Source organism: Geospiza fortis, unplaced genomic scaffold, assembly GCF_000277835.1.
Source record: "Geospiza fortis unplaced genomic scaffold, GeoFor_1.0 scaffold190, whole genome shotgun sequence".
NCBI lineage: Eukaryota > Metazoa > Chordata > Aves > Passeriformes > Thraupidae > Geospiza > Geospiza fortis.
The window spans coordinates 5,545,108-5,571,972 of NW_005054328.1; the positions used below are offsets into that span (position 1 = coordinate 5,545,108).

Here is a 26,865-nt window from a genome sequence, read left to right on the forward strand (position 1 = left end):
CTGACAGACTCCCAAGGGAGTGGCTGTACACTATCTCAGAGGAGGTTTTCAGCTCCTGGGGCTGGCTGACTTACACATGCTGCCATCAAACACAGCGCACACCGAGCGATCCAGCGAATATCCGCACGGGTACGTGCAGCAGGAAATGCCTTCAAGATACCAATCTCAAGAGTGGAAGCAGACTGACATCCCCACTAAGGAAAATCTTCCCATTTTTCCCATCACTGTTTTCCCTGCCAAAGGAGCAGTGCTCAAAACAAAACTTCTGGGATGCTCAGTTTTCCCTTTACAAGCTGACTGGCTGGAAACATTTTTCCATTCTTCACTGTAACTACAAAAATATTTTGGTGTGAAGCAACTCAAAAAGGACCAGTGGATGCTGAACAGAGAGAACAGGCATTGGATTGATTCCCCCAATACATATATGCATGGGTAGCTAAGTAAGAACCAGTCATTACTTTTAAACTTCCCCACTGCAGTTGTTAGGAAGAAAACAATTCTCTTTTCAAGTAGCTTCACAGTGCAGTGATTTTGAGAAAATGTTTTTAGGGCTCTGGATGAAAACCACTGCCATCTCTCCACCCATACCCTCTCCACCCTCTCCTGAGATTTCCACTCTCAGTCCTGATACACTGACAACCAGGTCCCACTGCCAAACATCACAGATGCAGATGTTCTGTACTGCTCTCAGTAAATAGCTCTAGTTCCCAGCTGAAGTATTTTTCTTCCTTTCTCCTACTGAAATCAGGGCCAGAGATTCCCTTGCACTGTCCCCATCAGCTTCAGTCAGAGGGGACAGGAGGAGTCCACCCCTCACTCCTGCCACTTCACCAGGGGCAAAGGTGGCACTAGAGGTCCCTCCTCAGCAGGTGGTTATGGAACACTGCAGAGCAGCTGGGCAGTGTCATGGTTACACAGGAAAAAAGGATAGATTAAGAAGTAGAAAACATGATCTTGATTTACCTTGAATAATCTTTCTCTTGATTTGTTTTTGAAGAAAAAGTATTTTTTCCCCATTAAATATCCACACAGCTACGAAACCACAGCATGGCTGGGTTTGGAAGGTGCCTCTGGAGGTCACCTGGTCTAGACCTCAAGCAGGGCCTCCTAGAGATGCTCAGGACCATGTCAAGACAGTTTTTAAGTATCTCCAAGGATGACCATCCCACAGCATCCCTGGGCAACCTGCAACAGTGCTTGGTCACCCTCACAGTGAAGAAATGTTTCTTGATGTTCAGAGGGAACCTCTGGTGTTTCAGTTTGGGCCTGGTGCCACTGGTCCTGTTAGCGGGCACCACTGGTTCTGTCTTCTTTGTACCATCCCCTCAGTATTTATAGACATCAATAAGACCCTGGGAGCTTTCTCTTCTCTAGGCTGAACAGTCCCTGCTCTCTAGCCTCTTTCTCATAGGAAATATGCTCCAGTTCCTTCATCATCCTCATGGCTCTCCACCAGATTCATTCCAGTATGTCCATGCCTATCTTGTACTGGGAAGCCCAGACCTAGACACAGCACTCCAGGAGTGGCCTCACCACTGCTGAGCAGACGGGCACCATCACCTCCCTCAACCTGCTGGCAACACTGCTCCTATTGCAGCCCAGGATACCACCAGCCCTTTGTTCAACTTTGTGTCTTTCCAGCTGACTGTTCTTCCCCAGGAACAGGACTTTGCACTTCCATTTCTTGAAGTTGATGAGGCTCCTGCCAGTCTATTTCTCCAGCCTGTTTAGGTCCCTTTGGAAGGTAGCATGGCCCCCTGGTGCATCAGCCACTCCTCCCAGTTCTGTGTCATCATCAGGCTTTGCACTGTCCCATCATCCAGATCATTAATGAAGCTGTTAAACTGGACTGGAGCCACAACTGACCCCTTGGATAACTCCATGTTACTGGCCTGCCTCCAACTAAACTTCATTCCATTGATCACCACCCTCTGGGCCTGACTGGTGCTTTAAAGACTATTTAAATGCCACTCATTTTTTCCACAATCGACTGAAGACAGGCCAGTGTTCCAATAAATATATATAATTAGCTGCTGAGATACAAAACCAGTTCAGCTGAGTAAAAGAGCAGGGCTAAGCCAGGTCTTTTTTCTGCACTCAAGTTCCCAGGCTACTTCCTTGTTCCCTTGGTCAGCTGTCTGAGCATTGGCTTGAGGAGGACAGCTACAGAGCTGACACAAAGTAGGTCAGACTTGCTGAGCCAGCCTCATTTCACTGAAAACAATGCAAGTGTCCTGGCTTGTTCCAAGACCTTGTATTTGTTTCTGTTTGTCATGCAAAACAAATCACTGCTGGCACTCTGCAGTTGTCAGGCACAGGGTTCATGCAATGAACATTTATTGTTAGTGAGGGGGCTTTTAAAATTTGTTTGGGGTTTTGTTTTTTACTAGCTAACTAGCAGGTTCTTCCTGCCTGCCATGAAGACCAAACTGTAAAATTGCTATGTAAAAATCTGTCAAGGTTTGATATACACAAGAACAAATATCAGACAGATCACAAACCTTATGATATGCATTTATACAGTCATTTCTCTTGTGCAAATTCTTTCTCCTTTATCTGGATAGCTGAAGTTAACATTGCAGTGACCAAATTAGAGGTAAGAAATCCTCCTGCCAGATATTCTCAAGAAAAATACTGCAGCTTGACCTGAACTTTGCATGCAGAATTCCCTTCCTAAATTGCAAAATGCATAAAATAGAGTGGAGACAAATCAATCAAAGAGAAAGGCACAGAGATCCCAACTGCTGGTTGATCTGTCCAAGTCTCCCGAAAGGCAACTCAGACTTGCTGCATGCTAAACAATCTGGGCTCAAGGTGATTTGGAAAGATCTAATTAGCCAAAATGTACTCTGGATTTCAATTATTTCAACATATTGGCAAACACGTATTTTCCCCAAAATTTAGAATTAATATTTATAACAGAGAACAACAGCAAAAATGCATGAGTGACCAGACTCAGTAGCAGGTTGAAGAATTCTGCAGTTCTTGAATGGAGTTAGCACATACCTTACACAGCTCTGGAAAGAGCTCTTGAATCCCAATGTCCAGCAGAACATAAGTTAACTAAAAGAAAATACAGAAAATTAAGGGCACTCCAAGGCAAAACTACTGCTTTTTATTCTTGATTCTGAGTAAGAGCCCACTCCTCTGCTATATCAAACATTCACTTTAGGAAATCCTGTGCCAGAAGGCAAGCTTGTCACACGTTATGAGTTACCTGTTTGTTGAGCACTGGTTGCTGCAGTCCATCAAACAGAAGCCTGATGCCTTCATATTTAGCCTCTTCCCCAATGCACTTGCCTATTAAATCTAGACCAAATTCCAAAAACAAATACACAAGTCATGAGGAAGTACTGCAAAGCAGCTTTATGATGCAGTTATAGAACTTGATTAATTAACAAGAAAAAAGAGTTAAAATTAGAGCTCAATTTTTTTCCTGTCTCAAATGGTAAATGGAAAAAAACTCCACACTTTTGGGTTCATCCTTTTCTCCTCCCTTTCCTTCAGGGCTCCACACCTAAATAATTACTACACTTTCTGTAATGTTTGTAATATTGTTTTGTTCTAATGCACTGTTTAATAAACCACAAGTGGATTTTTAAAGATTACTTTCAATTAAATGGGCCCCTCTTTCCTAGTTTATACAGTGCAAGGACTCAGATGTACCTTCCAGCTTAATTATGTGCCTTTTTTTAACAGTTTTCATCTGGATAAAATACAAACCACAGGAACATTCAAAAGATGAAAAATTACATTACTAAGTACATGTGTAAAGCTCTTGATTTCCATCACCATTTCTTTATTAAATAATCACTATGCTACAGTTAAATGACAAAACTGAACTGCTGGGTTTTTACACCTGGTATTCCAGTAAACTCAAATCTCAGCAGTCCAAGTATTAACTGATTTGGAAAGACAGTGTGACTGTATTTGGGTTAAATATCTGCTTGAATTAACCACACTCATAAAGGCAGTCATGGAATACAGAACCTGGAATGTATCTCATCATCTCTTCAAAAGTCTGCTTTGCTCGTTTCTGCTTGTCCTGGAGAGAGCGAGGCTCAGTGTTCTCACAGAACACGGCATCTGCAGAGAAGACACATTGAAAAGAAATGTATCTTTAGGCAGCTACACGTCACTGACATAGAAATGTGTTTTGGATTGTGGCTTCAAAACTGAACTTCTTCTCTGTATTGTGTTGATTAGAAGGGAATTCTACTCTTGTCACATCATACTTTTTGCTTACATTAGCCTGATCAAACCCAGAATACCCCTCCTGTTTGAAGAACAATCATCTTTTCACAATTTGTTTTCATTCTTTTCAAAGTTTAAGGAATTCTCTTTAAAGTTCAGATCAATTCCATTTTAGGTTAGTTATGATCTCCTTATCACAATTTCCCTTATGCTGTCAAAACTATAAGCAGTATTTACAGTATTTAGCTTGTGCTAAAACACTGTCTGGAACTGTCAAAAACTTCAAATTTACCTATGAATGAGGAAGCAAGTATTGCTATTAATCTGAAGTAAGAGGTGCTCAGTTTTGGTTTTAGGCTCTCCTTTTTCGCCTTTCACAAGCCTCATTTTTGGTTTGGTAAGGACAGAGCTGTCCTGAATCCAGAGTTTTGGCCAGATGCATTGTTTGGATCAGAATGCAGTCACGTAATACTCTACAGTTGTGAGGCAATTTAAATTTTTTTTAGTCACTCTCCTCTTCCCTTATTTGAAGGTCAGGAACACTCAAGCCCTCTCAAGAGCCGACCACGACAAAGGGAACAAAAAAATTAACAATAAAAGACTGATGTAGTACACAAGTGAAGTAACTTGACAACTTCATTAAACATTTGCTTTGATGCACTAAATCACTTTATTCTGTTTTTCTTGTTCTTTGCACACCCAAGCAAATTACTATTCATAATACTTTCTGTAATCATCACTGACAGACAACATAGGTGGCTTAATATCTTTCCACAACAAGCTCTGAAGTTAGTCCAGGCCCACCTGATTTTTAATACTCCACCAGTGTTAGCATTGCAAAGTTTAGCACTCGGAAACTTCACTGAAGGGATTTCAAACACCAGACTAAAGCAGTATTTTTTCATCAAAGATGTAACTACTACTGACCTCTCAGCAGTGTTATCAGAGAAACCAACCGGTGCTCCTCAAATAGCTGTTCTAACTTGTTATGCAAGTAATAGTCTGTGTAGAGTTCCAACGTGTTTTTGAAGAGAATTCTTCCTCCCATCAAGAGATGATGCAGCCAGTCAGGAATGCGGAAAACTACCCTACCTGCAAAGTCACAGCAACATCTATGAGTAGTAACATATATGAGGGTCTCCTGCTATTCATGACAAAATAATCATTTATTCAAAAGAAAAGAAAAAAAAAGATTGCAACCAAGAAAAGAATATTTCAGTTTTGTTAGTGCAGCACTGAAAATATCAGTATTCTCCACAGTGCTTATCAAATACTTCCTTTAGCTAGTTCTATTAATTTAACAATTCCAATTCCCAGAGTCTACCAGCACCCTAGGTAGACCTGAGAAAAGGTCAGGTCTCATAAACTCATAGTACTCTCCTAAACTCATACTCCTGAGATGCAGAAAGATGGAGACATAACAAAGCAACTAAGCAATGATGAATGATAAATGACATTTTAGCACCAAAATAAATAAAGTCTTCTAAGGAATGACCATGCCACTAAGTTGTATATTAGCTTGAAAGCACTGAGTTGTATATGACTGCTACAATAGGATTTCATTTCTTACCAGAGACTGTGAACTTCATATTTGTCATGAAGTATATGAATACTTAAGAGAAATCACTTCTTACCAACATACATTAAGTAGTCATAGACTCCTTCTACAGTCATCATTTCCAGGAAGTAGTTCTGATTTTGTCGCCTTTCTGTATTCTCAGATCGGTTTGCATTGTTCTTGAACAGATCATTAAAAAGCTAAAAACAGAAACATAAGACTGAAACCACTGCATTCAAAGGCAGTTCTTTGGATTGGTTTATTTTTATAAAAGCAGTTTCTTTCCAGAGCTTCCAAAGAACTGATCAGGGGTGTTGATTTGTTTCACTGTTTCTGGTTTTGTTTTTTAAAATGCTTCACTTTCCAATAAAGAGCACATCACATGCTGCCAAGACACACAAAAACCAAAATACCTGGGTTCACAACAAATCAGCACTGGGACATTAATTCATGAGCTTTTCTGCTCCCACTACCTTCTTCCAACCTAAACAATTGCATGATTGTATGCATCTAGATTTTTGTCGTAGGCTCTGATTTCCTTGATGCACCCTGCTCTGAAAATGAGGGGCTAAGACAATACAGAGATTGTCTGCCTTAAATCAAAAGGGAGGCCTACAACAACAAAGTACTCCTAAAAGTTCCTGTTGGCTTCCACTTTGAAATAAATACAATGGTTTCTAGACAAAATATACAAGTTTTTTACATAGAGAAATACCTTTTTCCCCTGCCAGTTTAATTATTTATAGTAAAATCTTCATGAACTAACATTTAGGTTTCTTTCCATTTATCTAATTTCTCAATTATATTCCTTTAGCCTTCTATTCTCCTATGTCATCACCTTCCTCCCTGATCCCTTTATTTCCTTGCCTTTGGTTCTTTCTGAAAAGATATTCTAATTCTTGCAAAACTCCAAGAGGTTCTTCCCTGCACAGCAAAAGGAGTCCCAAATCACCTAGGTAGCAGTCCTTGCCTCCCCTGCCCCCAAGTCTGGGAATCCTAAGAGAAGGAAAGGAAAGATCAGGATCTAAATCCTGATGCTTTCCATGTTTAATATCTACTAACAGTTTATTTTAAATTAACTTACCCCCAAGATAGTTAATCTAGATATAAAATAGGATTTATACAAGACACTTTGTATTATGAAAAGAAAGTTCAAAAGTTTATGCCAGGGTTCTAAAAAAAATCCTAGAACTAGAAGCAAATGCAACATAATCATAGAATTGCCTAGGCTGAGGTGATTGCCACTCAGAGAGGCTTTTTTACCACTCCCAAAATAGCATTAGCTCCAAGGAACAGGAAGTAATTTGCTTATATATGGTTCACTTTCTGTACTGCAATTGTCCCCAAAATAAACAAAGCCAGAAACATGCAAATCACAGCATCACACAAGTTTCTAAACAAAATGCTTTGCACTCTTAGGAAAAATTACATTAGGACATCTGGCAAGAGTCAGGGTCTTGACCTGTACTCCTTCAGGCCCACTCTTTTGTTAAGTGCTGAGCTGCTAGTATTACCTTCACAAGGTTCACTCAAATTAAACAACACCAACTTATTACATAAATTACACAGAAGGGCAAATATGGCTAATGCACTGGTGGATGACTAGTATCCAGGAATGTAACAAACCTAAAAATAACACATAGTTATTCACACCTACTTTATGGAAGCACCCCTGGCAGGTTGCTTAAAAAACTCCATATAAACTGAAGTCTACATCCTCCATAACACTGAAACCAGAACAGCAGAAAAACCTTAGCTGTAGTATTGTAACCTAACAAAAGCCTCCTTTCTTTTTTAGATACACCTCACAACCTGACAAAGGTGATACATACTGAGGCAACTCAAAGCAGCCCATCCTGCAATGCATAGGTTCAGTGTCTGGAGGCCAAACTAAATCATTCACAGCAATCTGGTAGGTAACCTATAAAAATTCAAACACGAAGGCCAGCTTAGGGCAAAGCTTGATTTCAAGTGCTATCTCCTCTTTCACCCCAAACCAGAAGCAGCACCCTGAATGCTGACTGTACCTCCATACACAGATGATCTGTGCTGCACCTTAAACAGTAATGGTTCCTTGATCAGAGGCACACTCTGAAAGCATTTCAGAATGCAATCTACAATGCACTGCAGCAGCCATAATACCAAGTGGCATTAGACATCTACTTCCATGTTTTACACTTTCCAGTATCTTGGCTCAGAAGAAATTCAAGTGAAAAACACACAACTGATTATCTAGCACAGAAGTTGAGATTATACTCACAATTCAGATTAGTACAGGATTTTGCTTTAGATGTTGCTGTGCATGTTAATATTTGAGACTAACACCACAAACCTCAATGCTATCATTATTTTAATCTTTAAGATTAAACAGCAATTACGATTATACCCACGAAATATTCTTAAAAGGCTTACAATGAGGAAATTCCATGAATTAGTATTAATTAATAATGGTAGCCGAGCTCTTGAAGTCAGTGAAAGACAAAAGGCCTGTATTAAGAAAAAAGCCCAAAGTAATCCCTTGTACAATAGGCTACCATGCCTTATTGGGAAAAGCAAGCAAAGGAAGCATGAATGCTCATAGAAGGTGCCTCACAGAAAAAAATAAAAGTTACTCAATGGTGAGTGCATATGCAAACATACACCCATACATTCCAGCACAGGTGTGAACTGTACAAAAACAATACTATGACTATGAACAATATCTACAGCCAGAGGCATAAACCTCTCTCCTGTTCTTCCTGCTCATTTAAAAAGTACAGAGGATACCAAAAGAATAAGAAAAAAAAGGATTTTATGTAGTCTCTGAATCATATCAGTCAAAGTGTCCACGTCTTCCTCCAAGTAGCTACTCAAAAACATTTATTATACTGTTGGTGTTCCAAAAACAGCTTTTATTGCTGTTGGCAGGCCATCACAAGCCAGCAGAACAATACCTTTATTGGCATCTTTTGCAAAGTCTGCATCAGCTGAGAAGTCCTGACCTATTATAGCAAGTCTGACAAAAGTATGTTCAGAAGATGATCAAGATCTTCAGAACCAAAACACAGCCAGAAATCCTGCTAGTGCCCCTAGGAGGGGGAAGCAGAGCTTTTGTTCACTTGGGTTTTTTTAAACCGGGCAGGTTAATAACTCTTGTTTCTAGTGGATCTGATACAGAATGAAATCCAATTGCTCCTGGTTATATTTGGGTTGATTACCCACTTTCATCGTGTATTTTTAAATAGAAGTCTTTCCACCAATATTTCGACCACACAAACATACACACACCCCAGGAACACTCAAAAGGAAGGAGCATGCAGAAGATCTGTCAGAGCATTAGGCACATTTCTGATTGGGCCTGCCCAGACAGACCTTCAGGCATTCCTTATTCAGCCTGCTGAGGAAGAGGGAGCTGCAGGTACCCACTCATGGCAGCAGTGGGGAAGGTGCATCGTAATCTCAGCACAGTTCAACGTGCTGAAACTGAAATAAACAGAGCTGTGTCAGAAAAGAAACATGAGAACATGGTGGCAATACAAGCATAAGCTGGAAATCAACCAACATTTACCAAAAACCTGAGGAACTCTCTTGCTCTGAGATAACATGCTCTTCTCCCAAATGGGCACTTGGGAAGCGCTAACCTTTCGTCTCTCTGGCTGCCTGCCAGATCCCCACACAGACTCCATGCAGGCAGCTCCCACTGTCCTGGAACAGACATTTGGCATTCAGCTCCTTCACCAGGAGTGAGGTGCCTTGCTGCTGCACAGCAGATACTGCACAGAATCACAGAATGGACTGGCCTGGAAAGGACCTCAGAGATCATCGAGTCCCAACCCTCATTGGCAGAGACACCTTCCACTAGACCAGGCTGCCCAGAGCTCCATCCAGTCTGGCACTAAATACTTCCAGGAATGAGGAATCCACAACCTCTATGAACAATCTGCTCCAGCACCTCACCGCCCTCACAGTTACACATTTTTTCCAAATATCTAATCTGAACCTACTCTCAGTTCCATTTCCCCTTGTTCTGTCACTAAATGCTCTGAAAGTCTCACTCCATCTTTCTTGTAGGCTTCCCTCAGGAACTGGTAGGCTGCACATCTGCACAAAGATGTCATGTCTCACAACAGAAGTGAAAGTGCAGAACCAAACAGATCAAGTCTATGCCACACATATCTGGGGAGTAGGAAAGTGTGTCACTCCAGTCTACCTTTGGTCTGGCCTTTGGACTGAACACCCTCAGTGTGTGCATTCCTAGACAGCATTCTCCAGCTTGGCTTCATCTGAAATAATTTTGTTAATGAGCTCTAAGACAGCTCCCTAGTATGAGAGAAGATGTATGGTCAGTTTTCCCCACTTCTGTAAAATGGGAAAGGAACATGACTTACTGTACCTTCTTGTTGTTTTCAGAAGTGGGACTCAGAATGGTAAGTTCAGGCCTGCTTGGTTTAGGCTTGGGAGATTCACAGGAGTTGATAAAATTCATTATGAAAGGCTCCAAATGCTGACCTTTCTGAAAAAAGGTATGAGCAACTTGTCACTTACATAATTATAGGAAAGTGAAAACAAAAACAATAAAAACCCAAGAATTTTCGAACAAAGTTTTGATCAGCCTGTAACTCAGTAATCTCATAAAATTAGCTAATGAAGTTAAGATATTGGCAACCCAAAAGACTCACTCACCTCTTTCATCAGCTTTCCTGGAACAGATTTTATGATTTTACCTACAATTAGAAAGAAAGAAAGAAACATTTTGTGTTATCACTGACTGATTTGAATGACATTTTGCTCTGCTAGACTACCCATTGTCTAGTAGTCATTTAAAAATACAATAATTGTAAAAAATCTGCTTGTTTTTTTTGATTTGGCACAAAACCTTATGAAAACAGTCTTGCACATAACCAGCTTGTAACCTAGTGATTATTACTCTTCAGGAAAATATACTTAGAAATATACAGATTATTAATATGAATACTTTTTAAAACCGCACAATAAAGTACTGTAGTTGTACCTCTTAACTCTTCCAGAGTTTAATCATAAATAGCTCTAACACTGTAACAATAGTACTGCTCCAACACCAGTACAGGCAAAATTCCTTGTATTTAAGTTACTCCTAGAATCGTAAACACTTATCACAGAAGAAATCAAGATAACTCAGATTCTCCTCTTCCTGTGGAAAAATCAGCAAATCTGGAAAGATTCTGTGGTAAACCAGCCTCAAAAACTTTGGTGAGTAGAATTTTCTAAACTGGACAGGTTACAGCCATGGCCTTAAAGATCAGCTCTTATGTCCTGATAAGGCTATCAGGATATGGCACAGGAACTTCGAATGCTGAAAAATGAAAGTGTCTAGGACTAGTTTTATTTTAAGCACTACAGTTACAGTAATATTTTTCTTATCCACATGCCATTAAATTTGGAATTTACACTGGAAAGTATGTACAATGATCAAATGATAGCAATAAAAACTCTCATCCTCACAAAAAGCCCTACCAAAATGCCAAGACTTGTTATAATGCTCTTTATAGAAGTGAAGCATGGTCTCAGACAGGAAATGCATTACAGTAACACCATAATTATAAGCTTTTATAAGGATGCACAGCTGGATCTAGAAGGGAGACCTGAAACAAAACCAAAACCTTTTGACTGAAGGTTGAGAACAGAAATCTCACTCAACTCATGAAGCAGACCAAAAGAAGGGCTGCCCCAGCAGGACCACACTGTGACCAGGAGTTGCAGAATCACAGCATAATGAGGTTGGAAGAGACCTCTAAGATCATCAAGTCCAACCTATGCCCTAACAGCTCAACTAAACTATAGCACCAAGTGCCATGTCCAGTCTTTTTTTAAACACATCCAGAGATGGTGATTCTACTGCCTTTCTGGGAAGAGCATTCCAGTACTTTATTCTTCTTTCGGTGAAAAATGTCTTCCTAATATCCAACCTACACCTTCTCTGATGTAGCTTGAGACTGTGTCCTCTTGTTCTGTCAGTTGCTGCCTGGTGGAAGAGACCGACCTCCACCTGCCTACAGCCACCCTTCAGGAAGGTGTACAGAGCCATAAGGTCACCTCTAAGCCTCCTTTTCTCCAGGCTAAACAGCCCCAGCTCCTTCAAATGTTCCTCGTGGGTCTTGTGTTCCAAGCCCCTCACCAGCCTTGTTGCCTCCCCTGGACACGCTCAAGCATCTCAAGGTCCTTCCCAAACTGAGGGGCCCGAACTGGACACAGCACTCAGAAATGCAGCAGTGCAGCTCGGACACAGCTCTCTGGGACCACAGCTACAAGTGGCACAAGACATGGAGACAGAATGGCCATGAGGTTGACCTGACCAGCTCAGGCCCACTATTCTGAGACAGCTACATTGCAGCCAAGTCACACTACAGTTGACTTTTTTGATTTATTATGAACTACTGTCATTAGACATTAGAACTTCTCAATTTCCACTTGACCTGCCTGTATCACACACAGAGATTCTATTAACTAGCTCGTGTTAGAAAATATCTTAACACCAGCTAACACTAGAAATATCAAATACTGGAGTTTTCAGAATAAAAAAATAAGAGGAGTTTGATCAATTAAAATCCAAAGGTAGTTTTGTAAGTGTTCATGCCATCTCATCTGCAAACAATGACAGACACATGCAGATTTGATCTGTGACAACACTGTAAATTTTCTTGAACTCTGCAATTTATTAAGAGAAACCTTATCTTGCTTGCTGACACAAAAATTCAAAAGCCACTTAAGCAATTTTTTCCATAACTTCAAAATGTCTTTTTTCTTCAAGGAAGAAGTATCTTCTTTGCTGAGCTATAATTTTAGGGGCTGTGAAGGAGCAGAGTTCTTATTTCGTACATCCACAAGAGTTATCTATTCATTACTACAGTCAATCACAGAATTCAATCACAGCATCCACAGCATCCCTATTTGTCAGCATAAACAAGTAGCATATTACATACCAAGATTCACATCAGGCAACATTTTATCAAGAAACTGAGTCTCTCCTCCATTAGGGGATAGGAAGTCAGCTAAAAGCTGGCTGTTACTTAGTTCTGGATGTTGCAGAAGTTTCTTTGAAACAAAAGGAACAAAGGAGGTATAAGTACTTTAAAACTAACCTTAAAAATCAATTTCTGTATAGCAAAAAGATATTCCAAGAGTATTATACTGTCACAGATATTGTCATTTGCGAGAGATTTCTATTTTCAGTCATGTGAAACTTTAACATTGCCCACTTGAATCCTTTCTGTAACTGTAAAGTTACTTGGAAAGAAACAAAAACCCCCATATATTCTTTTATTAGTTTTATACCATTAGTTTTAGAATATTCTTTGCTCCAAATGTTTGTTTAATACCTGCAGATATTCCTGAAACTCCTCTCTCTTGGATTTTAAGAATTCATAGTTCTTGGGGCCAATGATTCTCTTTGAAGGAAGCTGAGCATCAGGAAATGTACCTAGTAAAGATAGCAAGGAGTTTAAATTATTCTTGTAGTGCAATAAACACTGATTTTATTATTTTAAATTTAATATAAGTAATGAATAATAATCACAGCAGGGGTAAAACGACTTTCCAAATGACAGACAACATACCATGAAATTCTGTAAGTTTTGATTCAAGCACGTAGAATTCAAGATACCTCCTGTAGACGGACCAGTGTTCAGGTTCATGTCCAACTGGTGAAAAAAAAAAGTTAAAAATAAACCAGGTTTTATGGCACCTGGGAGACAAATTAGGAACAGCAAATATATGCTGATTATCATAAGAAAAACCCCAATGACATTAGCCCCCCTGTTGTAGTAACATAAACCTCAAGGTACTTTTAATGTTACAGTAAAATGCATAACTGGTAGACAGATACGGTACTAGGAAATTATCATTTATGGGATCACTACAATCTAAACAATGGAGTCCTGCATAACTTCAACATTTATGATGGCTGACTACATTAGATCTATTTTCCAAAACTGAACTAAATGATTTACAGAAATAGTACTTGCTGAATACAGTTCTCTGCACCACCAACTTGAATGCTGATGATTCTTAATCCTATCGCTAAGGATATCACTAAATGCCTCTTAAATACTTTCTACTTATTGTGGAAGTATTAGTCTCACTAAGACAAATCCCAGCAGCCTTAGGATGATGCTGTTTCCACCCTCTCCATACGGATATATTGCTATCCAGATACTGGTAAACTAACTGCACGCCACAATGGTTCCTAATAAGCAAAACATTTTCATTTCCCACGAACTAACTTTAAGGTTATATAAAAAAATTATTTGTTGTTTATTATTGCAAAGTTCAGAGTGGGTGAAAAAAAATATGACAGGTGTTTATTAATATGAATTTTAAGATAAGTATTTTTGGAAAGAGAACATTTCAAACTTTGGCATGAAGTCTAAATAGAACTGATTCATGCTGAGGAGTCAGTTCTCAACTTGCAAATACTAAATGTGATCATTTATCTCTCAAACTCATTTCCTCAGAACTTTCAAGCTATTATTTTGAAATCAGAAGAACACATACACAAAACACACTTGCAAGAGCCAACAGAATAGAGCACACTAGAATATTCTGAGTTCACTTTCAAATGACACTTTATTGATCTGCAGCAATGCGTACCTGCCCTTCTGTCATTTCTCTCTACATCAATGCAGAATACAGGAATTCTCTCCTTTCTGTCTTTTCTTTCCAAGGAGGGATCATCAAAAAAATCAACGTATGGGATGCTGATTTTCCACGCAGCGAGGTTGCGGGGTGTATTTGGGGTGGTAACAGCCTCCTCAGGAGAATCGTCTTCCATAACCATAACACCTTCTTCAATCTGTAAGGATTCAAACAGAGATCTCCAGTTCTATTGTAATTAGTACAGCCTACCTCTGCTTCAAACCAATTCCCTCCTCTTCCTTTTTTCACATTTTCCATTTGTCCCCCAACTGTGGTTTAGGTAACAACATCCCATGCAGTAAATTCTACCATTGGCTCTATTCATGACTGTTTAGCATGGAAGAAAAACATTAACTCAGGGAGATATCCAAGACAAAAGAGAAAGGACTATTGGCTCCTGATCTGTAGAGAGAATGCTGCATCACAGACCGACATGACAGTGATTTCTACACCATGTTATTTATGGTTTTAAGGTCTTGTGGCAGGCTGCAGATGAAGAGCCATGCACGCAGTCTCGTGCATGCCTTACTACCCAGAACTGGAGAAAAAGTCACTGCTCATAAAAATATCTGACACTGCTACTTTTGGTATTTCTCTTTTGGTATTACAAAAACAGTAAGCTCAGAAGCACAGAAACTGAGCATGTGACCCTGGCTTGTGAATGAATACAGGGAAGATAAGGCAACCTAATCAGAAGCCAGCACATGAGAACTGTGCAGTGAAAAAAGCAGAAATTCAACATTTTCAAATGAGCAAAGGAGGAAAAAAAATCAAAGCCCAACAAAGACTTCAAGTAAAATTTAATGGCTATACTCACAAAATCATCTTCTCCTTCAGTTAAGTTATAGTTAGGCAACATAGCTCCTTCCATTGCAGAACTCTTGAATACACCTTTTATTTTGTTCCCTATTTTGCTGATTCCAAATGATTCTCCTCTCTTTTGCGTGGTCCTAGGATTACAGAAGCCACAGTTCACAACACAAGGCTTATTATTGCAGCTGCTCATTAGGCCATTGCACACCATTTGCAGATAAGAGAAACAACTCTATAAACAGGTATCCAACATACTTACAATTCCACTTATTTAAAATTAATTTATGGTATATCTGTTCTCTGATCAAACAGCAAATTTTCTTGATTACACTTTTTAAGAGACACAGGATTTCTATATGCTTAGCCGTGAGTAAACTCTTAAAATACTATCCTAGTAATTGATGACACAGAATGAACAATTAGCTAGGTAAAACAACTTTGTTTTGACAGCAGAAACGGGGGTATTGCTACAGGCATGCACATCAAGTAGGTCATTAACTTTGTCCTTTTCCTTGTACTTGTATTTAAATATTTATCCTTCTACCAAGTGTAGATGCATTTTTAAACGGAATTTTACAAGCACGTATCATTCAAGATAGATCTCAGTTTTTAAGCAGTAGAGACAGATAAAAGGAACATGCAAGGAGCAAAACTAAGCATGAGAGAAAACAGATGCAACTGAGGAATCCTGCCTTGAATAGCCAGTCTGACTGAAAGATGTAGAGTTTTTAAAGTCTCGCCACTTATGACAAAGCATCCAAAAGCCAACAAACCAGGTACAGGACTAAAAAATATGCAAATACTTGGGCAGCAAGCACACTCCTCACTCACGGAGAGAACAGATTTTTTATCATTCTTATGCCCTTACACAACTTCTGACACTGAAGATTATTTCTTGCATAGAAATGCTAGCAATTTTGGAAAGAAAAATGTTTCTGTTGAATATAGAATCAGCCTGAAGTTCCTTATGGTGATTCAATATATACAGTTGAAAGACAAGTTAAAAATCAATACAGTGAACTTCAGAATCAAATATTCAAAACAAATTTATAGACTGCTATTAGATGCACAACTAGTACTTTGGAGGACAAACAATCCTGTTTCTTTTTCCTTTAAAACAAGAAACTATTGACTTCTGGAAGGGATTACAAAGAGAACTGCAGCAATCAGCAGATAAAGCATTTTCATCATTCATAAAACCAGCTGCTGACACCAAGCATGCACATGCATGTTACTAACTACCTTCCTGTTTACAATCTTACACAGACTGTGTACATGACTGAAGTTGCGTAAATAACCCACTGTTTTCCCAATTTTTTTGCTTTTTCTATCTCATCTAATCATCAGCTCCAAAGCATACTGGCACCATCTATCTTAATTATCTTGTCTATGCAATGACAAGGTTGCTTGGCTGCTTGCAATCTAACTGCGTATTTGAGCAATTTGACTCCATTCTTGAACAACTTCTATTACATTACTGTGCTGAACTGAGCTGTTTCACATAGGGGACCTTGCCTGAATCTTGTTCAAGTGCTTCAACACTGGGCTAGAAAACACAAACCTCCATCATACAAAACTAGCTTTTCTGGAAAGCTGGTATTTCAGACCTCTGGCTTAACCTTGAAGGGAGTTTTCATCATTCCTCTGAAAACTAGTGCAGTTCTCATGAGTTTGAGCAAAAAACATTGATTAGCACAAGGTCAGCGATTTGAGAGGAAAACTCCAGTCTCAAAGCAGTTCTTCCCCACACTGAGCATGCTGCAGGTGAAAGCAGCATTCCCCTGTGCCCTGTAGAGCTGTATGCAGCCAAAACTCAACCCGGCAGCCAGGAACCAACCCTTCCAGCCCCAACACAGAGCCTAAGGACTACACCATGCGAATAAAAAGCAATCACTGAACTGGACAAGTATCAAGTAACAAACTAGGATGGGAATCTCTTCACAGGAAGTGACAAATTCAGAACAAACACCAGTGAATGAGAGGGTACACAGACACTCTCCATTATATATGGAGAGAACACAGGACTGGTTTGGCAAAAATCCTTGATCACAAATCACATTAGATGAGCATGGAAAAGAAATGTGTGGATGTTAGCAAAGATGGATGGACCAACAACAGGATGACTTGACACTTCAAAGAAATGGAGCAATAAAAAAAATATACACAAAAGGTATCATGATGAAAATCTAATAGATTCACTGGCTAAGCAGAAATAGAAGGAAGACCTTGAGACTAGGTAGAAGGAAAGATGGGACTAGGATAGGGGCAGGTTCAAGACAAGAAGGACCAAAGATGACAGGAGGTAGCCAGTTTAGAACAGAGACAAGATTTTTTTTAAGACCTGTCAACAAATATATATACATCCAAAAACTGACAGAAAAATAATTTACTCCCTCTAGTGCTAATCCATATAATAGCATTATTAGACCATCATTCTATAGCTGCTTTCTCAGGAGGGTCCTCTGTGCAGAGTCTACAGGCTCCAACATTCCTGAAGAATGATGTGACAGCAAGAGCTTGGAACACTTATTTTTTTTAAGACATTCCAGTAGTAACACATACCTAACATTAAAAAAAATTACAATTCTTGTTTATTCTATAACAGGGAATTGCAGACTGAAGAAGTCCACTGTGCACTGTGGCATTCTTCAGTCCTGGATGGTTGCAAAATCATTTTCCCACAGGATGCCTGCCTCATTCAGTGCACTGAACAGACCCTGGCAGGTGATGAGCCAGGGCTGTGCAGCTGAAGAATGATGCTGTGAGCCTCTCTGGGTCAAGAAGGACCAGACCAGTTGTATATATCAGACAAGGCAGATATTAACATGTATGTGAAGTCATATTACCATTTCCTTTGGCTGACTAAACTCTCTTCACACACAGTCAGGAGAAATGCTGCACTTGAAAATCAATGAGCTGCATTTATAACTCAAGAACTCCTTATTGTTCAACAATCAAGCAAGTTATAGCGCAACACACTGAACTGGCACATAAAATATAAAAGCATCTAATTACCTTGATTCTTAACTTGAAACATTAAGCTGAAAAATTTCCCCTCAAGACTAATATGAGCAAACTGTGTCATACTTATCCTCTGTTAAATTCTAAGGAAAAGTCCATGAGGAAGAGATTGTTTTCTGAGTTTGGATACCATGTATTTAAAGAGGCATGAATAATGAGAAAACAAACCACTGGACAGCTACTAAGGCATTAATGAGTGGTCACATACTACCTACAGCAAATTATAAAAAATAGCATATGTTCTCATCAAACCTGTAACAGTCACAAAAGAAGCTGCAGAGAAAACTAATTTGGGCAACTGTTGGGTTTGAGTGCTTAAAAATCATAAAATGGTTATATTTGCAAGTGATGTTAGACAATGATCACTCCAGATCACACAACTTGCAAGATAAAACAAGCACCTAAGTGGATAACAATATGACATGGAGTCAAGGAAATTTTGGAGCAGCTACCAGTCACAAGTAAAAAAAATATTTCAAGCTCTGGAAATATATTTCAAAACAAATGACAACAGATAGACTGTTAAAAGCAAAGTATTAATGCACAGCAAACAATATTAATGTAATGCAAACATGTGAAATTAGTAATTAAGCAATTTCTAAACACTTGTCAAAAGGACATGGGGAGTAAAGCTTTTTGTGAGGAGAAATGCACCTCAGACCAGAGAAGACATTCATGTCTTTCACAAATAAAATGAACAGTTAATTACTGTTACAAAGGCTGTATGATGAAGTCATGAGAGATGCAGCATAACTAACACACAACATCTATTGAGTGTTAGACAGACTTACCGTAAGTCATCCAAACTCAGGCTACTTCTGCAACAACAGGCAAATAAATTACCTCAGAGCCCAGCAGGAAATCAAAATAAAACTAAACCAAAACAACAAAAGAACCAAAACCAAACCAAATCTGACTGACCTATCCCAACAAAATTGAATAGGCTTTGACCATCACCAGGGGTTAAGAAAAGAGGTAGTACAATTAGGAGTTCCTGACCTAGAATCCCAAGAAAATGAAATGTGAACAGTATCTACTCATCTCATCATCACAAGCCTGGCCTTCGGATTTAAAACATCAGTTATTGAAGCTTTCAGGAGATTCAGCACAAGCAACCACAAATTAATGGAGAACAACTTTCATTCCTAGAGTTATCTGTAGTGCCAAACAGCAGCTAACTTTTCCCTGTTACCTATGTTCAGAAGTCATGTAGGAATCAAGTTAATTTGGCCAATACAATGAAAAGGCTGCATACACTTCGTGTAATAACACGTGCTCTCTCCTTCTCTGTATTAGTATAGTATATACATATATAATACAATATAATATATGTATTAGGTATAGTAAGAGGCACTATTAAAAGTTAAAATTTTTAATATTTGTATTTCATGGGTTTTAAGAACTGTAACACATTTTTGACATTCTACACAACCTGGTACATAGAACCAATGCCTCAGACATCAACGCAGTAATTCCAATCAAGATGTTTAAATGAATTAACTATAAACACTGTCACCACACACAGGATTTTAATTTACTGGAGCTACTGAATTCTGGACAAACTAACATGAGATAAAAACATTAAAATTTTAGATTTTGTTTTGCAGAAGGATCTGATTGTAAGACATCTTACACTGCCTTTGGCTGTGTAAACTGTGAAACTGGAAATACAACCTAGCAGATTAGAAATGATGATGACTATTACATTGTATAGAACTTTTCACAGACTTAATTCCATGGGTTGTTCTCCTAACCACTCCCTGAAATTGTTAGTATCTTTTCTACATGGTCCTTTAACTAAAAAAAATTATTTCATTTCACTGCTATTTAATATGAGAGACCAGGGTGTGTCTATTTCTATTAGTGGTTCTCATATGTAGAAAATTAAGACAGATATACAGAAATCCAGAAATCCGGGAATTCATACTACATAACAGCTTTTCTTTCTTTGTTAAGACTTTCAACACAGACTACATTTAAGTAATGTAGTAATGTGTTATAAATACATAAATGTGAGAGAGGGAGAGGGAATTCTTGTTGTCTCTTCCACGCTACCCAAATTAAGCTGACAGAACTAGAACTCGAAACATTAGTTATCATAGGCCACACACATTAAACATTAGGTAAAAAACATCAGTTACAGAGTTAAAACTCATGACAACCACAGTTAATTATCAAGTTGTCAGAATACCCTCAATGTGACTTCTTTACACTCCAGAAACCCTTGGCACTGCTCATCTATTGCCTTTGCAGTTTTCATAGCACATTATTTGTCCTGTCTGCAAAAAGCTGATTGTTCTGTACAGTTCAAAGAAGTGATTCAAACCAAAAATTACACAGATGTCACTTCTTCCTACCTTTCCACCTATATTTTCTAGAAACTCTAATTTTCTTGTCTTGCAATAAGGGAAATGTTTCAACACATTACCCTCATGCACATTCCACTGGGATTTCATACCTACTACTTGATCTGACTGTTTAATCAGCAGTACCTAAGCAATACACACACAGTACCCATAGCAAAGCACATCAAAAATATGGGAAACAAAACTCATCTCTTTGCATGTAATTACTTTCAAGTGGAACTAATGCTAGAATAAGAAAGTTAAGGCAGGACAAAATAAATGGAATAACATCTGGAAAAATTCTGTGAGAAACCTTGATTTTTCCGCACCCTCTGGGAAGTGACTGTACACAAGTCCGCAGAGGGAAATTCCAAAGCAATAGGCAAACTACTTGCAAGATAGGACCTCTGTTTCATGGAAATAATCACTGAGGCACCACTTCTGGAACACACAGTATCTTGTATTGTAAATCAGCATATATACTGAGAGCATTCAAATTGTTCTAAAATGTAAACTAGATACATTTTCAGTAAAGCTATGGATGCTGTTTGAGAATATGCTGCAACAGCTGCCAAAATTTGTTTATTTTGTAGCCAGAGATGCATTTCAAAAACTCCAGGCAGCAATGGCCTGTAACTTCCCCTTTCTGTTTTTAAAAGCCAAGCACCAAAGAGGTGACCTACACATTTTCATATTTTAACTAGATTTAAGAGAAGTATGACAAAATACTTCTAATCCCTGACACAAATAATTTGGGGGAAGGAACCAGAAGGCATATTTAAAGGTCTAGGTGAAACCCCAGAGCCATCCTCAACAGAAGCTGAAGTGTCTTTAAGGTCACCCTACAAGGAGTACTATGTAGGAAAGGAATGCAGTTTGGGCTAGCTGCCTTCATCCCATGCCTCTTTGTTAAGACACAAGTTTGCCAGCACCACTATGACACAGCACTACACCAAAACTCCAGTCCTGGACCTACAAAAACTATAAAGACTACATAAAAGATGTCACCCATGGAGGCATAATAAAAACAACAATCATCCCATTTTTGAAGAACAGGGAAGAAAGGTATGTGTTGGTAATACAAATCTCACAGTGGGTTGTGAATCAGGCGTTTACTGTCAGGTGTAATCTAATGATAGCAGAAAACATTAAGTGTTACTTACTCCTCCAGAAGAGGACAAGCATTAGCATTTTCCAGAGTACCATGGATCTTACTTCATATCAAGAAAGAAAGCCTATCCAAATTAAAGATTGTCTCACTGATGTTTTCCCTTCTTTTGGCCAGGCCACAAGAGAAATTCAGTCAGGCTAGTCCACGACTGTCAGAGCCATCCAACATAAAGTGAAACACAAGAAATTCTGAGACCTCAAGGTTTATCAACCTAGCCCAAGCCACAGTGGAAGATCACCCATCCCCAACACAGGAGAGGAGGCTCTTCTTCTCCACAGGCTATAAGGAACCTGAAGGGGGTCTGGACTATAAGAACATGGCCCAAGCCCAGAAATAAGGCTTCTGATGCTGCATTTCTGCAATGGAGCTGGGGGACACAAACACATTTGATCTAGGAGAAGTGGCAAACACTCCTTGTCACAGTAAGAGGAGATTCCCATCAAATAACCAGGCTGGTTTGGCATGGGTACACTGTACCTATCCCTACAACATGTGAAATCCAAGAAGATACAGCTTGGCACCACTAAAATGCTGTTACATATACACAGTCAATTACACTACCACTTGATTTTCACATAATCTCATTCTCACTGCTTATTTTTTTCCCTTCCCTCTTCTCAAATGTTGAGGTCTAAATCACATTCTGAATTCCTGAATGCAAAATACTTCAAGAGAAGAGACATCTTGTATAATACTGCTTGCATCTTTAGTATGTAATTTGTTCACTTAAAAACAAAAAAGTAGAGCTAAAAATTTAGTTAAATTAAAATCAGGCAATAACAAAATTCTTACAGTTTAAAATTTTGATGTTTTAAATTAAAAATCAAAGAAAACCATTTAAAAGTTCTACCATACCTACCTGTTAAACTTTGAATTGCGGGTTGGTGACTCGGCTCCTCTTAAAAGGTGTCTGAAGTACTGTAGCAGACAAATAAGGTATCAAAAGAAACACTGGATTAACTGAGGTAAAGGCTACTGTGCAACAATATTGCAAAATTCACGAAATGAGAACTGACGGAAAATCCAAACTGACCATAATCTAGCAGTTAGAATTTTAATCTGGAAAAGGACAGACTATACAATAATCAATACATGAAACTACGACTACTTACTTAACCTTACATAATCATGAGATTAAAACCACAAAGCAGAAATAAAAATTAAATTAAGCACCAAAATCCATGTCTCCTCCTTGTTAAAAAATCAAGCCTTTGAAGCATTACATCTGTCATCTGAGAGATGACCATCAAAACCATTTTTGAGAAATGTTCTTTTTATTAATGCCAAGTAAGGCAAGTACCCTATACAAATCAATATATTCTGCATCAAATAAATGCAAGAAGCTTAATACACCACCTGACTTACACACGTAAACTTCTGAAAGGAACATGAATTCAGACTCACCCCTGTGATTAAAGTGTGTCCTACTAGAAGGCCTTAGGCAGATAAAGTCAACCCAGTGCAGGGAATTCTTAAGGTGGCATTTAGAACCCAATCTCACAACAATCCTTGTAAATGGCATTGAGTGATCTTGACAACAAACACAATGCTTTTAGCTGCAGGAATGCATTATGCTGAAAAAACCTAAATACAACTTTTGTATCTTTAAATATCGTAATATTCTTAAAAGTAAATAAAGAGATTGAGTTCTACATCTATCAGGCAGATGATTTTTGCACTAAATTTGCAATCATAAAGACAAGGTGGAGAGGATTTTGGAATAGCCGTGATATACACAAATTGTTACATCAAAAACATGAAGTTTTCCTTTTTTTCTGTTAATGATGTGTTGGACTGGAATGAATTTTATTTTTCTACTGAGAATGGTACAGCTCTAGAATGTGAACTGAAGTGGAAAATGAAGCCATATTTTTCAGTTCCACATACACATGGCTGCTGTAAATAGCATATCCTAAAAAAATACAATCTCACTTTTAAGACTACTTTTCCAATCTTTCATGCTTACCTCATCACTGTGACAGAACATGGGAGTAAAAACATTCTCGAGCAGAGACAGGACGTGCTCATAAGCTTCAAACAGACACCGCATAGTTTGAAGTTTCACAACATCCTTATATGGACCTTCAGCAACTATTAAAAAAAATTTAAGTATGAATAGAGAGAGATATACATAAGGCATATAAAGTTTATGTTTTCTCCTGGTCAGAGTTTGTGGTTATTTTGCAAGCTACTCCAAGTGTTATAAATAAAAATATAAACAAATTGACAAAACAAGGATTAAGCACAATATAGCACAGCAATAATTTTTAAAACTGGCAAAAAAAGTTTCATGATATTCAGCAAAATTTCTTTTCACTTTATTACAGAACATTGTTTAAATTTCAATGTACATTATTCTTTTCGAATTCCAACTTACTTTTTTGAATCTCTTCCACAATGAAAGGGTCAAATCTAATCTTGTCAATGCTTTCATCCAAACAGTAGGTTTTATAAATTTTCTGTACTTCGTCATGAAGAGACATCTTTTCGGTATCTGATAGTTCTGGTCTCAAAATTCGGTCATTGAATTCTTCTGAGAAAAAAAGTATTTCTTGATCAACTTGGCAAACAACATCTTGAAGCATCCTATAACATCATCTAATTTTCCAGTAGGTAAGTAATTTGCAAAACTTCAAAATTAAAGGAACATAAGACATCTCAAAATCTGAGGTAATAAGGCAGCTGCCTTCTTATTAAATATAATTCAGATCTGTTCATAAAGTTATTACTAAAAATATATTGCAATTAGAAGAAATTATTCTTTATCACAGAAAGGATAAATTCATGAGTTTGTTCCTGGCATATGAATGATTTTTTCTTCCTAAATTACCCAGATGCAAATTGCAGTGTTCCATTAGAATGATTGAATGATTTCCATATCATCAAGTAACATCAGCACACGTCTGTAATCTTACCCACAGCCAGGCAGAACTGCAGCACATGGACAGCCCCTTCCTGTTTCAGGAAGTTCATAAACCGAAATAAAAGGTCCTGCTGATCTCTGATCTCCTTTAGCTCCAGTTTCAGTACCTGAGTAGGTTAAAAATGCAATTAGCCAACTTTCAAACTTGCAGTCAGCACATAAATAACACAAAGAGCTGCAGAACAAAATCAACAGGTAAAGTAAAACACTTATTCAAAACAGGAAAGGAAATAAATGCTGCCTTTGCTTACAGATGTTTTCTTATTTCTTGGCTCGGCAAATTTCTGAAGGAATGGAACCAATGAAGAAGTAGGCTCAGTTGCTATCTCAGGCTGCAGAAAAAAATGACAACTGGCTAAGAAAGCTGCTTTCATGGGTGATCAAAATGCAACTGTTTTAACTTTGTCAGTACTCACTGGACTATCATCAATGAAGATCAGCAGTAAATGGTTGACAGTATCCTGCAAGAAACACAACACAATAAATAAGATTATTATTAAACAAACTCAACAAAATAGATTAAAATAATTTCAATGCTATGTTTTACCCAAGTTTAAATGTGAGTATATTAATACTTTCAAAAAAGCAAAGCCTGGCAATACACGTTTGAGAACCGACCTTCAATGGTCTCAAGTTTTCACAAGTCAGGGAATTTCTGAAAAGACCTGCACAGAAATATTCTTTACCCAGTGGAAGAAAGGCCTCCAAAGTGTTTTTACTCTAAGTGCAGATGTAACAAACTAGTAATACTTCCACCCTACAGTACTTTCTATTTGCAGCCAGCTGATGCCTGCATAAACCCTGCTATTCTGCCTATTAAAACACATGTATGTATGAAAAGAAGGATGGCAGTGTTGCAGCTTCAGAAATAAATGCCCCCTGATTTGCAGAATTGAGGGGAAAAAATTGATTTCAATACAGTTGCAAAAAAAGCTGGTTACTAAGACTGCTATAAAGATCCACAGAGCTAGAGTCCAAGTAATTGAGCCCTTTTTAAATGTAGCAATAGTAACTTGTAGATGTTTACATTTAGCACAGCATCTTCCCATTTGACAGCAGCTGTAATCCTTCACTGAAAAATACATTCTTAAGGGACCACACCAATACTGTTATTTCAGTCAGTTCAGTGAGTTAATTCATATGAACAAACAAAAAAAAAATTGGCCACAATATTTCTTTTTCTTTTATCTAGTCAAAATGCACAGCAAGTAAATCATTGCACATAATTTGCTTTACCACAACATACTTAGTAGGTAAACAGTAATTTTGAATAAATTAAGATTATTCTTGTGCTCCAAAGTCTTACAGGGTCAGCTAGGAAATCCATTGAGGGAAGGAAAACTGAACCAGGGAGAATCTCTCTAATCAGAAGGGCCAGGGATCTGAAAAGAAAATAGAAGAAAGAAAATAAAAATCCAAAGCAATATTAGATTACATAAATTTCTAAGAAGTTTCCAATTCTGTCATAAACTACTGGGAAATATTTTAGGATTTAATAATACCATAAGCAAGCTATTTTAAAGACAAATCAAAAAAAAAATCATAAAAAAGGGGTAAGAAGGAAGATGACTGTGAAGTTCATTCTTTCACTTTCCAAAATGATTGTACTACATAATATGGAAACACTTTAAACACAATTCTAAGTAAAATATATACCTGCACTCTGTTGACTTTGGGGGCAAAATATAAGGAAAAAGAAGTTCAGTAAGTTTTCTCAAGTAGTGAAGTTCATCTCTTCGGCTTCTCAAAGCAACATGCAGTTCTGGTCCATATTCTTCTAAAGCAGCTTGCTGCAAAAATTCTGCATTTTTTACTGAAAGTAAAAAACAGCATTACAGAGCTGCTTCAGCTTTTTCTTACTGGTAAACAAAAGGCAATTGGTTGTTTGAGCTAGAAGTTAGTATTTGTAGTACACACACAACTGCCAAAGGGATAAAATGTTGACATTTTATAAAAGAACCTTGGCTGAGACTTTGAAGCCATGCTATGTAAAAATAAAATCTCACACAGAAATAAGAATTCCTTCCCCAAACAATTGCAGTTTGCATAGTATCCAGAATGCTTTCTCATTTATCATTATATATAAATATATATAAAATAATATAAACTTTTATTTATACATTCAGTTTATATATATATATAAACTAAATATAAAAACTCAGCATCTGGATTCTCAAAAAAACTGCATCGT

At 38.1% G+C, this 26,865-nt stretch overlaps 1 protein-coding gene across 5 annotated transcripts in view; it reads right to left on the reverse strand.

Annotated features, from left to right (window-relative positions):
- SNX14 (sorting nexin 14) overlaps nucleotides 1-26,865 on the reverse strand; it is a 46,093-nt gene that overhangs the window by 1,083 nt on the left and 18,145 nt on the right. For 2 of the 5 annotated variants that reach the window (XM_005421171.2, XM_031057098.1), the window contains exons 7-27: nucleotides 26,331-26,487; nucleotides 25,981-26,056; nucleotides 25,091-25,135; nucleotides 24,926-25,006; nucleotides 24,667-24,781; nucleotides 24,129-24,284; nucleotides 23,718-23,842; nucleotides 22,611-22,669; nucleotides 19,027-19,053; nucleotides 15,219-15,351; nucleotides 14,357-14,558; nucleotides 13,324-13,407; nucleotides 13,087-13,187; nucleotides 12,691-12,802; nucleotides 10,415-10,455; nucleotides 10,125-10,244; nucleotides 5,829-5,952; nucleotides 5,122-5,286; nucleotides 3,991-4,086; nucleotides 3,218-3,309; nucleotides 3,007-3,063 (exon numbers count right to left, since the gene is read on the reverse strand). In XM_005421171.2, coding sequence (XP_005421228.1) covers nucleotides 3,007-3,063; nucleotides 3,218-3,309; nucleotides 3,991-4,086; nucleotides 5,122-5,286; nucleotides 5,829-5,952; nucleotides 10,125-10,244; nucleotides 10,415-10,455; nucleotides 12,691-12,802; nucleotides 13,087-13,187; nucleotides 13,324-13,407; nucleotides 14,357-14,558; nucleotides 15,219-15,351; nucleotides 19,027-19,053; nucleotides 22,611-22,669; nucleotides 23,718-23,842; nucleotides 24,129-24,284; nucleotides 24,667-24,781; nucleotides 24,926-25,006; nucleotides 25,091-25,135; nucleotides 25,981-26,056; nucleotides 26,331-26,487 — 2,168 coding nt within the window. The remainder of the gene's footprint in view (nucleotides 1-3,006; nucleotides 3,064-3,217; nucleotides 3,310-3,990; nucleotides 4,087-5,121; nucleotides 5,287-5,828; nucleotides 5,953-10,124; nucleotides 10,245-10,414; nucleotides 10,456-12,690; nucleotides 12,803-13,086; nucleotides 13,188-13,323; nucleotides 13,408-14,356; nucleotides 14,559-15,218; nucleotides 15,352-19,026; nucleotides 19,054-22,610; nucleotides 22,670-23,717; nucleotides 23,843-24,128; nucleotides 24,285-24,666; nucleotides 24,782-24,925; nucleotides 25,007-25,090; nucleotides 25,136-25,980; nucleotides 26,057-26,330; nucleotides 26,488-26,865) is intronic. The other 3 variants (XM_005421172.3, XM_031057100.1, XM_031057099.1) reach the window with 2 other exon arrangements.